Here is a 13,400-nt window from a genome sequence, read left to right on the forward strand (position 1 = left end):
GTGTATATATATATATATATATATATATATATAAAATGTGTGTATACATATATATATGTTTATATATGTATACATATATTAAATACATACATACATACACACACACATTAATTTGTTTTCAGTGGAAGGGGTGGTTTGAATATCCTAGCCCCTGTTCCTGAAAAAGAAAGCAGTTAGCTAACTTTTTAAATCACTTTGGTGGGGACTGTGAAAGCTGACACAGCTATTAAAATTCATGTTAGATTTCTACCCAGGGAAGAAAGACATTCTCCCTCTGCTTCAAGCACTTTAAAAAGGGAAACACTTTTTTTCATAATGATTCTAGTAGCTAACTAACTAACTCCTTTCCCAAGAGCAACAGAAATCACCAGTAACTACCAGGATACCTGGTCTAGAGGTGCATTAGGTGGATTAATAGTGCTGAACGGTGAGTGAAAGGAACAGGTTCTGTCTTTTAAAGCAGATGAATGCAGTGCTCTGAGAAAGAGGGCCGAACGACCAGTCATTATATTACACATTGAGGCCTGATTACTTACAGGGCAATTTTGAAAGGTTAATAAGATACCTAATGGTTAAGAGGGTCATGGAGAGCAGAGATCCTCTTGGGAAATATCTTGTGCTGGTGTTTAAAAAAAAGTAATTAAATTATTGTGAAATATTTCAAGTGCATAGTCAACAAATCTCATATACTTGATATCCAGCTTTATCAATTTTAATCTTATGCCATATAAAGGGGAGCAGAATATATCCATCCCCAAATAAGTCTCTGGCATAAGGATTATCTTGAGCTGGTTATTTTTAACAGCAGACAGAGGAGGAGCTCTGGAAACTGAAAAGAAGTTATCTTTTTTTAAGAGACATTTACAGTTATAAGGGAAATCTCCATTTGTAAGGGTGTCTCCCTCTCTGTACCTGGAAGAAAAGGGCAATTCTATATTTCTAGGAAATCTTTATCAACTCCAATATCTGGCCTCCCCTAGCCTCAAAACTTCTTTTGTCTTTAGCTAGAGATGGTATTTAAGGTGGTGGCCAGGGCCATTTCAGAAAGTTACTCAGTTTCCTGGCCTCTCCCATGTGTATAGGAAGTATTTATTAAACTTCTGTTTTTCTCCCATTAATCTGTCTTTTATTACAAGAGTGTCTAAGCTGAGAACCTAGAAGGGTAGAGGGAAAATTATTCTTTCTTCCTCTACACATATTTGCCTCAGATTTTATTAAAAGATTAAGCCTTACAGATACAATTCAAGCACCCACGTATCCCTTTAGTCTTGAAAATAAACTCAGTGTTCATCATTCTTCTGTGTATTTTATATATACCTTTATGTATCCATGTTAATGGATGCTTTTTAATTTTATCATGTATAGGTATCCCTCTGAATTATGCTTTGGACCTTTATTTTTGTTGATAAATGCCATTCTAGTTTATTCATTTTAACTGTTCTAGTGTATGAATATGCCACTATTTATTTATTTTCCTGTTAATGGACATTTAAGCTGTTTCCGATTTTTTTTGCTATTAAGAACAATGAAGAAACAAACATTCTTGTACATGTCTATGTATATACATGTGCAAAAGGATGGCCCAGGGTGCATATTTAGAAGTGGAATTGTGTCATAGCATATAGTGAGTACTTAAACTCCTCTAGCTATTTTCAAGTTGCTCTCTAGAATGGTGGTATCAGTTTATAGTTTACCAACAGAATATGAAAGTTCCTTGGTTGGGCTTTATTATGTTTAACGTGCTACTGAGTTAGTGTGGCAATATTTTATTTAGAATTTTTTACATTTATGTTCATTGAACAGATTGGTCTGTAATTTTGTTTTCTTGAACAGTCCATGCTTATTTTCATATCAGAATTATTCTAGCCATGAACATTGAATTGCCTATATTTTCTATTTTTTTGAATCCACGAAACAATGGGTATGAGAGAGGAATTATCTGTCCCTTATAAGTTTGGTCAAACTGACCTTTATAATCCTTGGGCTTGGTGTCTTTAGGAACAGGGTTACTGAGTCAATTTCTGTAATAGTGATTGGTTTATTCATGTTTGCTGAATGATTTTGACTATGCTTTGGTAAATTTTACATTTAAAGGAATTATTATTATTTTTTGCGGAACGTGGGCCTCTCACTGTTGTGGCCTCTCCCGTTGCGTAGCACAGGCTCCGGACGCGCAGGCTCAGCGGCCACGGCTCACGGGCTTAGTTGCTCTGCGGCATGTGGGATCTTCCCGGACCGGGGCATGAACCCGTATCCCCTGCATCGGCAGGCGGACTCTCAACCACTGCGCCACCAGGGAAGCCCTAAAGGAATTATTTTTATTATTATTTTTAAAAGGTCAAGTGTTGGGACTTCCCTGGTGGCGCAGTGGTTGGGAATCTGCCAATGCAGGGGACACGGGTTCGAGCCCCGGTCTGGGAGGATACCACATGCCGCAGAGCAACTAAGCCCGTGAGCCGTGGCTGTTGAGCCCAAGTGCCACAACTACTGAAGCCCATGCACCTAGAGCCTGTGCTCTGCAACAGGAGAGGCCACCGCAATGAGAGGCCCGCGCACCATGGTGAGGAGTGGCCCCTGCTCGCCACAACTAGAGAAAGCCCGCACACAGCAGAAGACTCAACACAGCCAAAAATAAATTAATTAATTTTAAAAAGCCAAGTCTTTATTTATTTTTATTTGGCTGCGTTGGGTCTTCGTTGCTGTGGGTGGGCTTCTCACTGCAGTGGCTTCTCTTGTGCAGCATGGGCTCTAGGTGTGTGGGCTTCAGTAGTTGTGGCACGTGGCTCCCGGACCGGGGCTCGAATCTGTGTCCCCTGCATTGGCAGGCGGATTCTTATGTAGTTTTAGCTTTTATGTTCTTGCATGTTTCTTTCTTCCTTTAGTGAGGGTCTGTGGGTGGTAGACCTTGCAGAGTTTATCTGAAAATGTCATTTATCACAGTCTTAAGTGGTAGTGTAACTGTTTTTGTTATTTTGCCTCAGGTCTTTGAAGATAATTACTCCATTGTTTTTTCGGTTTCTACTTTTTTAACTGCTGTTAAATTTCAAGTAATTGGTGCATAGTCTGTCTTTCACACTGTACAGTTCTACTATGATATACCAGGCAATATACCCAGGTTTATTTTGATTACTCGTCATTCTCAGTGATGATCTCTTCAGATACTGCTTCTCTACTATTCTTTGCTTGTTCTTCTGTGACTCTGACTCCTATTATGTAGCTGCTGGAACCATTTATTCTAGCCACCATTCCTCTTGATTACATTTTCATATTTGTGTGGCATTCTGGATGGGTACCCAATACTACCTTCCAATTTGGTAGTTTACTTTTAGCCAGTGTCCAGTCTAATTTCAATGACAAAATTTTTGTATTTTTCAAGAGTTCTAAATGTTTCCTTAGTTTGGCTCAGTTCCCAGTATTAAAGTTATGACTCTTGTCTGTCTTCCTCACAGCTTCTAAGTGGTTTTTCTGGTGGTTCTGAAAGAAATTTATCCTGTGTACTTAAGCTTGGCTAGGCCTTTTCGTTTTCATCATTTCGGTCTATCCGTCATTGGCATGAATTGGAGCAAAGGGGTTTTCCAGATGGGAACTGCGTGATCTGGAAGCTCCCTTGGGTGGCTCTGATCAGCCACTGCCCAATGTCAGGGCCTGGCCTAACTTGTGATAGTAGGGCGTGGGGAGGAAGTCCCATTGCAGAATGCTGCGAACACACTGAGCCTACTTGGGGAAGTCTTCGAAATGGTTAATACAAATGCTTTCAGAAAGAGCCATCTCAGCTTGGCCAAAGACAGATCTTTCTGTCAAGGGGTCTCCCTGCACCAGTCAGTCTTACCTTCTCACACTATTAGCACAGAGGTTAAACGGTCAAGAGTCAGCTGGCCAGGGTTCAAACTTGCTTCTGTCTTGAACTACTTGGGGAAAGTTTCTTAACCTCTTTATATTCATTTCTATAGCTATAAAATGGGAATTAAAAAAAAAAACACCTAACACATGCGTATATTGCAAAAGGATTTCCACAGTAAGTTTAGTTAACATTCATCACTTTGCAATACTCTTGAACAACACAGGTTTGAACTGCACGGGTCCACTTATACACAGATTTTTTTCACTAAATACATACTATAGTACTACACGATTAAAGCCATGGATGTGGGACTGCAGGTACGGAGGGCCAACGGTAAAGTTAGTGTGTGGATTTTTCCCTGCGTGGAGGGTTGGCGCCCCTAAACCCCAAACTGTTCAAGTGTCAACTATATATGTATGTCAAGTCATTAAACTTATACAGCACTGTATGTCAATCATATCTCAATAAAACTGAAAAAAACAGAACGAAACGCTCCAAATACCATCTAACACAAAGGGCTCTGGGAGGTTAAGTAAGATAATACATTAAAACATGTACCTGGCATATAATTTTAAGCTCTTTGTTTTTATAATTATCATTGACTGACTATGTTTTCGTAATTATCATTGACTAGTCGAATTTAATGAGAAAGATAGTGTTACCTTTTTAGATACTAAAATGTGATCTTTGGACGTGCTTGAGATATGCTTACAGGGAGACAGTCTTCTAATCTTTTACCCCCAAGTTAAATGGGGAGCATATCTCCCTAACACAGCCTCAAGTATGATCAGTCTAACGTTTTCCTTTCTCTCAAACACCCCTGAATTTTTTAATCAAAAATTTGCATTTTGGCAACAAATTGTCTCATTGTTCTTTATGAATTAGTTTTTTCATCCTGGCTAGATGGTTACAAAGTTGAGGCCAGCAATTTTATCTTCTCTACCTCTTTATCCCTGTACAAGTGGAACACAGGTAGGGGTTCAGTATGTATTTATCCAGTGGATCAATTATATGGAGTAAAGCAGCTCAGAAATCTGAAGGTGGTTGATGAACAGGAACACAATTCTTAGGCCATAAGGGCTCTGGGGCACTTACCCAGGTCTTCATTTCCATTGCCTGGTGCAGGAGGATTGTGGCGAGGGAAACGGTGTTGATGGGTGTCCCAAAGGTAAAGACGTCGATGTCAGAATCCTTGTAGGTCTGCAGAGGAGGAACAAACAGGCACTGGCAGATGTGCCCATGGACTGAAGGCCTTGGCTTTGACAAGTGATTGTAAAACATCAGTGAAGGCAGGTGTCAAGGGAGGGGCAGGCTGGGGAGAAGGCATCCAGCTGCCATCACGTGGAGCTGACCCAAGGGACAGACAAGAGGAGGAGTGAGTTGACAGGACTAAACTCTTGAAAAAGCATTTGCAAAGGAAGCCATGATGAGTATTCCAGAACACTGCAGAAGGAGTCAAGGAAGAATTTACTGAGTGCTGACTAGGCAGGGCAAATGTGGTACAATTTTAGGGTATAAATGCTATAATGGCAGCAAGTACAAGGAACGCTGGGAGTAGAGAAGAGGAATTAGCTGAGACTATAATAAGAGGAGTTAGTTAGTCTCTTGCGAAGAGAGAGGAAAGGCAAAGGCCACAACTGAGGGTGAAAAGTCCAAAAGCTGAGACTATAATAAGAGGAGTTAGTCTCTTGAAAAGAGAGAGGAAAGGCAAAGGCCACAACTGAGGGTGAAAAGTCCAAATCGTCCTAGATGGTAGGTCTGTTGAGCACACAGTAAGGGCAAAAGGTGAAGCAGGAAAGGCAAGCAGAGGCCTGACCAGGGAGGGTATTGTAAACCAGGAAATTCAAAGAAAGCACAAAATGCCCACCTCAACACTCCTCGTGTTGCTATTTGCAAATGAACACGAGCCAGAGACTAGACACCACTGGCTTCCTGGGAGCAATTACCCCACACCCGAGTTCCCTGTCTAGGATGAATACAGATATCCTATGCTATATAAATTCTCACTCTTTAAACTGGGGAACCAAACTGAGATGGGGCTGGAATCCCTTACTACCTGCATTCTTGTTTTTATCTCATAGAATGTAGTATCCCTTATTATCAGAACTTCCTGCCTTGACCTTGGAAGGTCAAATCTAAATATAAACCAAGGGTTGCAAATTCAAATACCTTCAGTGCTCAAGTAAGAAGCGGTAAATGAGTGAAGAAGGCCAGGCATGACACAAAAGGGCATGGTGGGGACTATGGCAAACTGGAGCACATGCCCCCCACCGAAGCAGGGCAGTGAGTCAACTCTGGATTCTCGCCACGAGGGAAAAATGACCCAGTGTAATAATAGCTTTCAGTGTTTCAGAAGCTGGCAGAAATGAAGACGTTTTGGTAAAATATTCTGACTTTCTGAATACCAGGGTAGGGTGGAGTCTGCAGGCCTCCTCTTTGGAGCCCCTGCTCTGAATATTAGGAAACTATTAGTCTGGGATTTCATATAAACAGGACCAGTTCTACCCTGCTATTTGTACGGTTAGAATGGGACCATACAACTTACCAGGTAGGGGATAAAGAAACAGACGAGGCTCTGGTAGAACGCATCCGCCATGGAAATCCAGAAAGTCAGCAGGTTATAGCACTGGCAGGAAATAACACATCGACAGTAACCACCATCAAAGCAAGCCTCTGTCCTTTGTAAGCAACTTTCTTGTGCATGGCTGGACTAGACAACACGGCACTTACAATGCTTCTTATCTTAGAGGCAATAGAATGGAACGATTAAGAGCATGGGCCTGGGGGTGACAGACCTCAGGTCCAGTTCCAGCACTGTGTGACCTTAGTGAAAGTCACTAAACTTCTTTGAGCATTGTTTCTTCTTCCTTAGAAAGTAGAGAAAAACACCGCCAACTATTTCCTTGGGTTTCAAGAGGTCTAAATGCACTTGTGCTTTGGTAGCTAGTAAAGGCTCAGCTACCAAATAATTACCAAATGATAATGAATGATTATCATTCATTAGCACATTGTTAGTGCTAATACAAACTTGGTAAGTTTAGAGATTCTGAGGTTTCTGAATAGCATCTGAAAGAGAACCCTCAATCACAGCCCAGGGTCACAGGTTCCCAAGATCTCAGTGGCTTCAGAGACAACCTTTCTCATTTTGTGCTTCACTCCTCTTGCCTTCCCTGGGAAAAGTGAAACTGTTCACATTGTATGTTTTTGCCACATTAACTTCTTTTAATGTTAGTTACTCAAGGAAGACATTATGCAGCTAGCTCGCCCCTGGGAAGGGCCCAGGATGTATGTGTGCCATCGCCACTCTCCCTTGCCTGAAGTGCTGGGGTTGCCGTGTTGCTCTCCACCTCTCTCTGGTTGAGGATGGGGCTTGGTTCTTCACTGGCTGTCCCCAAAATATCACCAGCTCTCAAGCACCACATCTGGCTTTGCCCTCCTTTTCCCCAGGTGCAAAGGTACCCTTGTGCATATCGACATCCCTTTTCCCAGAGGTCCCCCTTCGAGGCAGTCAGGTCCCCTCTCTGCCTCCTGCATCCAAGCTCCTGACCCGTGTCTGTGCTAGTCGGGCTGCCTGCTGTGTGACTTCTCCAGATCATTGAGGGCATCAGTGTGGCCTCTGTGCCTTGTAAGAGACTGTTTGTTCTGTGGTTTTAGTCCAGGGGTTCCCAAACCAAGCCTTGGGCATTCTGTTGAAAGCCTACAGACAAGGGCCAGATAAGGGTGATGGGATCTTTCTGGAAGCCCTCTTCCCCTTTAACTAGGGCAGTCCCGTATTAACGTGTGATGTAATTAAGAAATAACTGAAAAGAAAAATACCCACTGGTCTGGTCCATCACCTTCAACAGCAAATGAGAAATAGGCCAGAAGCAGGGAGCAGTGTTTCCGGGTCACGTGGGAGGTAAGTGGCAGAGTGGTGACCAGAACACAGGACCGCCAGCCCAGCACTCATCCTCTGACACCTCAAGGGAAGAGAGGAGCTGGAGGTCACCTCCCCGCCTGCCCGAGCCCCTTACCTCAGAGTTCTGACCACTCTTGTACAGCTCAGGCAACGCCAGGAGTGTTTCCATAGAGACGTCTTTATCGAGGACTCCGAAGACAAGAGGAGGCAAGGAGGTGAAGAAGAGATTGAAGAAGATCAACTGCCAGTAATCGATCATGGTGGAGCCAGAGAAACCACAGAAGAACTGGTACCAGAAGAGCAGGTTGACGTAGCCCTGCAGGCAGAGGGTGCGGCCTTGTGAGTGAGGACCCGCGGGCAGCCGGGTCACCAGATGCTGCTTAGGAGCTCTGACAAGTCCCTACTCAGACTTGGAGCTTCAGTTTCCTTGTTTGTGACAGGCAAGGTTGTATAAGGACTGCAGGTAATTTTCATCCCTTAGGTTCTACCATCACCACTTCTACTAACCTTCTTTAGGACCTGAAAGGAATTCCACCGATTTGTTAAGTATAGGTTGTCAAGAGCATAGGGTTTTGGAGGCAGAGAGGACTGGTTTTGAATCCCCAGTTGGGTCATGTACTAGCTTGAGTCACACCCCAGTTGGGTGTGAACCCAGTCAAATTGCTTAGCCTTTCTGAACGTCATCTTGCCATCTTTCGGATACGATTAGTAGTACCTAGACCATGACATGTGATACAAAAAGGCAGTAGTTGTGATTAGCAGTGTGGTAAGAGGAAGGGATGCTAGAAAGCCTTGACCGCGGGCAGGAAGGCTGGCGGGAGGATGACTTCGTGAGGAGGTTGACCTCACAACACTTGCCTCATGGTCACACAGCTCCACAACACTTGCCTCATGGTCACACAGCTCCAAAGGTGAAGAAGAAAACCTTGTGCCTAAGTTGCTTTATGCTTCCGAAAGATCTTTCTACCCAAGACCTCCTCACCTGAGAAGGGCTGGGTCACTATTACTATCTAACGTATTGTGATGTGGTTTGGTGACTTGACCAAGGTCACAGAAGCAGCCGGTCCTGGCATTAGAACTAGAACTTCTCAGCTCTACGTGGCTGGGGCACAGAGGCGTGAAGGATGTTGTAAGGAAGCTTTCAGTGGGTTTGTGTTCAAGCTAGAATTCTCATTCCCTGATTGCTGGGCCAGTGTTATTTTTAAGAGCCTCCCTGTTTAGTACTGTAATACTACTAGTAATATTAACACCACGATTGTTATTTGAGCTTCTATTTGTGACAGGTGTGTGACATACTATATTAGTATATACCACATTAGTAGATGTGCAGTATACATAATTTGTCCCATCAACCTAGCAAGATTAATGTCATTGCTAATAATATCATACTACTATATGTATTATTAAATATTATAACTTGATAATAATGTTAATATTATTTAACATTATCTACAGACGAGGAATCTGAGGCTCTGAGTAATATTATTTAACATTATCTACAGACGAGGAATCTGAGGCTCTGAGATACTCAGTTACTCCTTGCCTGTGTTCACAGCCAGGAAATGGCACAACCAGCCACTGAGTTTTCAAAGCTTCCTCCTCAACCACCCGCAAGAACTCTTAGTCCCGTTTTTGGATTATATAATAACAATGCTAACCAAGATTCTTCCAGCTGAGGAACCCCATCCTTTGGCTTTTCTGCCAAGGTGACTAATGGGAGGTTTCCTGGCTCTGAAGGAGACCCCGGTGCTCTGAGACACCCTGGATGGACCTTGCATCTCTCTGTCTGAGGGCCGGGCTCCCCTCCATTGCCGCTCTGGGGCTTCAGGTCATCCCGCTCCCACTCCAGTCCTGTGATGCTGTGGGGGCTTTTCTCCTATGAGTTTTGGTGAAGTTCTGTCTCAGAGGAGGAGATTTGGGAAGGAGAGGGCTTGGTCTGTTTCCTGTGCTGTAGGTAGGTTTGAAATATGCTATGGGCAGACACTGAGTCCCCGGATCAACATCACCCACTTGTGCACTTGACAGGATTGGTTTAAGAAGAACCAAAGTGCTAAAGTCTCCTTGATACTAGGGTTCAGCAACTGCATGAGGCTTTGACTGCTTGTTTTTTTTTAAGCCCTTTGAGCACCTTGCCTTGCTTCTTCCTCCCCAGCTAGCTGGGTCAGACAATAACTCTTATCTCCATGTACGCACAGGCAGCTTGAGTGGCTCAAATGGGGTAAGTGACTACACCAAAGTCCCTCTGCCAGTTGGGGCTGGAACTGCGACTTGAGGTTGTAGAACCTTAGGACGCCAGGGCGGGAAGTGACGCCATCTACAGACGAGGCCAAGAATAGCAACGGCAGCAAACACAACAGCAACCGAGACTCCTAAAGCGCATCTTATGTGCCAAACTCTGTTCTGGCTCACTCAGTCCATCTACCAGCCTTATGAGGATATCACTACTATCCTCATTTTACAATTGAGAAAACCGAGCCTCAGAGAGGTCAAATCATGGGGCTGGGGTTACAGACTAGTAAGTAACAAAGCTGGAGTCCAGACCTAGATGTTCTGGCTAAACAAACAATATACTACTAAACAATCAATGGATCACTGAAGAAATCAAAGAGGAAATAAAAAAATACCTAGAGACAAAAGACAATGAAAACATGATCATCCAAAACCTATGGGACGCAGGAAAAGCAGTTCTAAGAGGAAAGTCTATAGAAATACAATCTTACCTCAGGAAACAAGAAACATCACAAATAAACACCTAACCTTACACCCAAAACAACTAGAGAATGACAAACAAAACCCAAAGTTAGTAGAAGGAAAGAAATCTTAAACATCAGAGCAGAAACAAATGAAATAGAGATGAAGAAAACAATAGAAAAGAAACTAAAAGCTGGCTCTTTGAAAGATAAAATTGATAAACCTTTAGTGAGACTCATGAAGAAAAAAAGGGAGAGGGCTCGTTTCAATAAAATTAGAAATGGAAAAGGAGAAGTTACAATGGACACCACAGAAATACAAAGGATTGTATGAGATCACTCTACACCAATAAAATGGACAACCTAGAAGAAATGGACAAATTCTCAGAAAGGTATAACCTTCCAAGACCCGACCAGGAAGAAGTAGAAAATATGAACAGACCCATCACAAGTACTGAAATCGAAACTGTGATTAAAAATTTCCAACAAACCAAAGTCCAGGACCAGATGGCTTCACAATCGAATTCGTTCAAACATTTAGAGAAGAATTAACACCTATCCTTCTGAAACTATTTCAAAACATTGCAAGGAAGGAACACTCCCAAACTCATTCTATGAGGCCACCATCACCCTGATACCAAAACCAGACAAAGTTACCACACATGAAAAAAATTACAGGCCAATATCATTGATGAACATAGATGCAAAGATCCTCAACAAAACACTAGCAAACCAAAGCCAACGATACACTAAAAGGATTGTGCACCCTTATCAAGTGGGGTTTATCCCAGGGATGCAAGGATTTTTCAATATCCACAAATCATTGTGATACACTACATCGACAAATTGAAGGATAAAAACCATATGATTATCTCAATAGATGCAGAAAAAACTTTTGACAAAATTCAACACCCACTTATGACAAAAACTCTCCAGAAAGTGGGCATAGAGGGCACCTACCTCAACCTAATAAAGGCCATATATGACAAACCCACAGCAAACAACATTCTCATTGGTGAAAAGCTGAAAGCATTTCCTCTAAGGTCAGCAACAAGACAAGGATGTCCAGTCTTGCCACTTTTATTCAACATAGCCTTGGAAGTCCTAGCCATGGCAATCAGAGAAGGAAAAGAATAATAGGAATCCAAATTGGAAAAGAAATGTAAAACTGTCACTGTTTGCAGATGACATGATACTATATATAGACCATCCTAAAGATGCCACCAGAAAACTACTAGAGCTCATCAGTGATAAAGTTGCAGGTTACAAAATTAACGCACAGAAATCACTTGTATTTCTGTACACTAACAACAAGAGATCAGAAAGAAATTAAGGAAACAATCCCACTTACCATCGCATCAAAAAGAATAAAATACCTAGGAATAAACCTACCTAAGGAGGAAAGAGACCTGTACTCTGAAAACTATAAGATGCTGATGAAAGTAGTTAAAGATGATACCAACAGATGGAGAGATATACCATGTTCTTGGATTGGAAGAATCAATATTGTCAAATGACTGTACTACCCAAGGCAATCTACAGATTCAGTGCAATCCCTATCAAACTACCAACGGCATTTTTCACAGAACTAGACCACAAAATTTTATAATTTGCATGGAAACACAGAAGACCCCATATAGCCAAAGCTATCTGAAAAAGAAAGAGCTGGAGGAATCAGGCTCTCTGACTTCAGACTATGCTACAAAGCTACAGTTGCCAAAATACCATGGTACTGGCACAAAAATAGAAATATAGATCAAAGGAATAGGCTAGAAAGCCCAGAAATAGACCCACACACCTGTGGTCAGTTAATCTATGACAAAAGAGGCAAGAGCATACAGTGGAGAAAAGACAGTCTCTTCAATAAGTGGTGCTGGGAAAACTGGACAGCTACATGTAAAAAAATGAAACTAGGACATTCTTTAACGCCGTACACAAAAATAAACTCAAAATGGTTTAAAGACTTAAATATAAGACACGACAGCATAAAACTCCTAGAAGAGAACATAGGCAAAACATTCTCTGACATATCTCGTACCAATGTTTTCTTAGGTCAGTCTCCCAAGGCAATAGAAATAAAAGCAAAAATAAACAAATGGGACCTAAAGGAAACCATAAACAAAATGAAAAGGCAACCTACATACTGGGAGGAAATATTTACAAACAAAGCGACCTACAGGAGATTAATCTCCAAAATATACAAATAGCTCATGCAGCTCAATATAAAACAAACAAACCAACCAGTCAAAAAATTGGCAGATCTAAATAGACATTTCTCCAAAGAAGACATATGGATGGCCAAAAAGCACATGAAAAGATGCTCAACATCACTAACTGTAAGAGGAATGCAAATCAAAACTACAATGAGGTATCACCTCACACTGGTCAGGATGGCCATCATCAAAATACCTACAAACAACAAATGCTGGAGAGGGTGTGGAGAAAAGGGAACCCTCTTGCACTGTTGGTGGGAATGTAAATTGATATAGCCACTATGGAGGTTTCTTAAAAAACTAAAAACAGCTACCATGTGATCCAGCAATCCCACTCCTGGGCATATATCTGGAGAAAACCATAATTTGAAAGGATACACGCACCCCGGTGTTCACTGCGGCACTATTGACAACAGCCAGGACTTGGAAGCAACCCAAGTGTTCACTGACAGAAGAATGGATGAAGAAGAAGATGTGGTACATGTATACAATGGAATATTACTCAGCCATAAGAAAGAACGATATAATGCCATTTGTAGCAACGTGGACCTAGAGATTGTCATACTGAGTGAGAAAAGTCAGAGAAAGACAAAGATCATATGATATCACTTATGTGGAACTAAAAAATGATATAAATGAACCTACAAAATAGAAACAGACTCACGGACTTTGTAAACAAACTTATGGTTACCATAGGGGAAAGGTTGGGGGAGGGATAAATTCGGAGTTTGGGATTAACATATACACACTATATAAAA

At 42.0% G+C, this 13,400-nt stretch overlaps 1 protein-coding gene across 5 annotated transcripts in view; it reads right to left on the minus strand.

The window, feature by feature from the left end:
* The window catches only part of ATP10B (ATPase phospholipid transporting 10B (putative)), a 157,901-nt gene that overhangs the window by 19,921 nt on the left and 124,580 nt on the right, over positions 1-13,400 (minus strand). For 4 of the 5 annotated variants that reach the window (XM_089909632.1, XM_089909633.1, XM_089909629.1 and 1 more), the window contains 3 exons: positions 7,855-8,055; positions 6,387-6,467; positions 4,937-5,041 (listed from right to left, as the gene is read on the minus strand). In XM_089909632.1, the coding sequence (XP_089765758.1) occupies positions 4,937-5,041; positions 6,387-6,467; positions 7,855-8,055 (387 nt within the window). The remainder of the gene's footprint in view (positions 1-4,936; positions 5,042-6,386; positions 6,468-7,854; positions 8,056-13,400) is intronic. The other variant, XM_089909631.1, reaches the window with a different exon arrangement.

This window comes from Delphinapterus leucas, chromosome 3 (assembly GCF_059928025.1).
Source record: "Delphinapterus leucas isolate spDelLeu-1000000601 "Yukka" chromosome 3, BTC_Dleu_Yukka2, whole genome shotgun sequence".
In the NCBI taxonomy this organism is placed as follows: domain Eukaryota; kingdom Metazoa; phylum Chordata; class Mammalia; order Artiodactyla; family Monodontidae; genus Delphinapterus; species Delphinapterus leucas.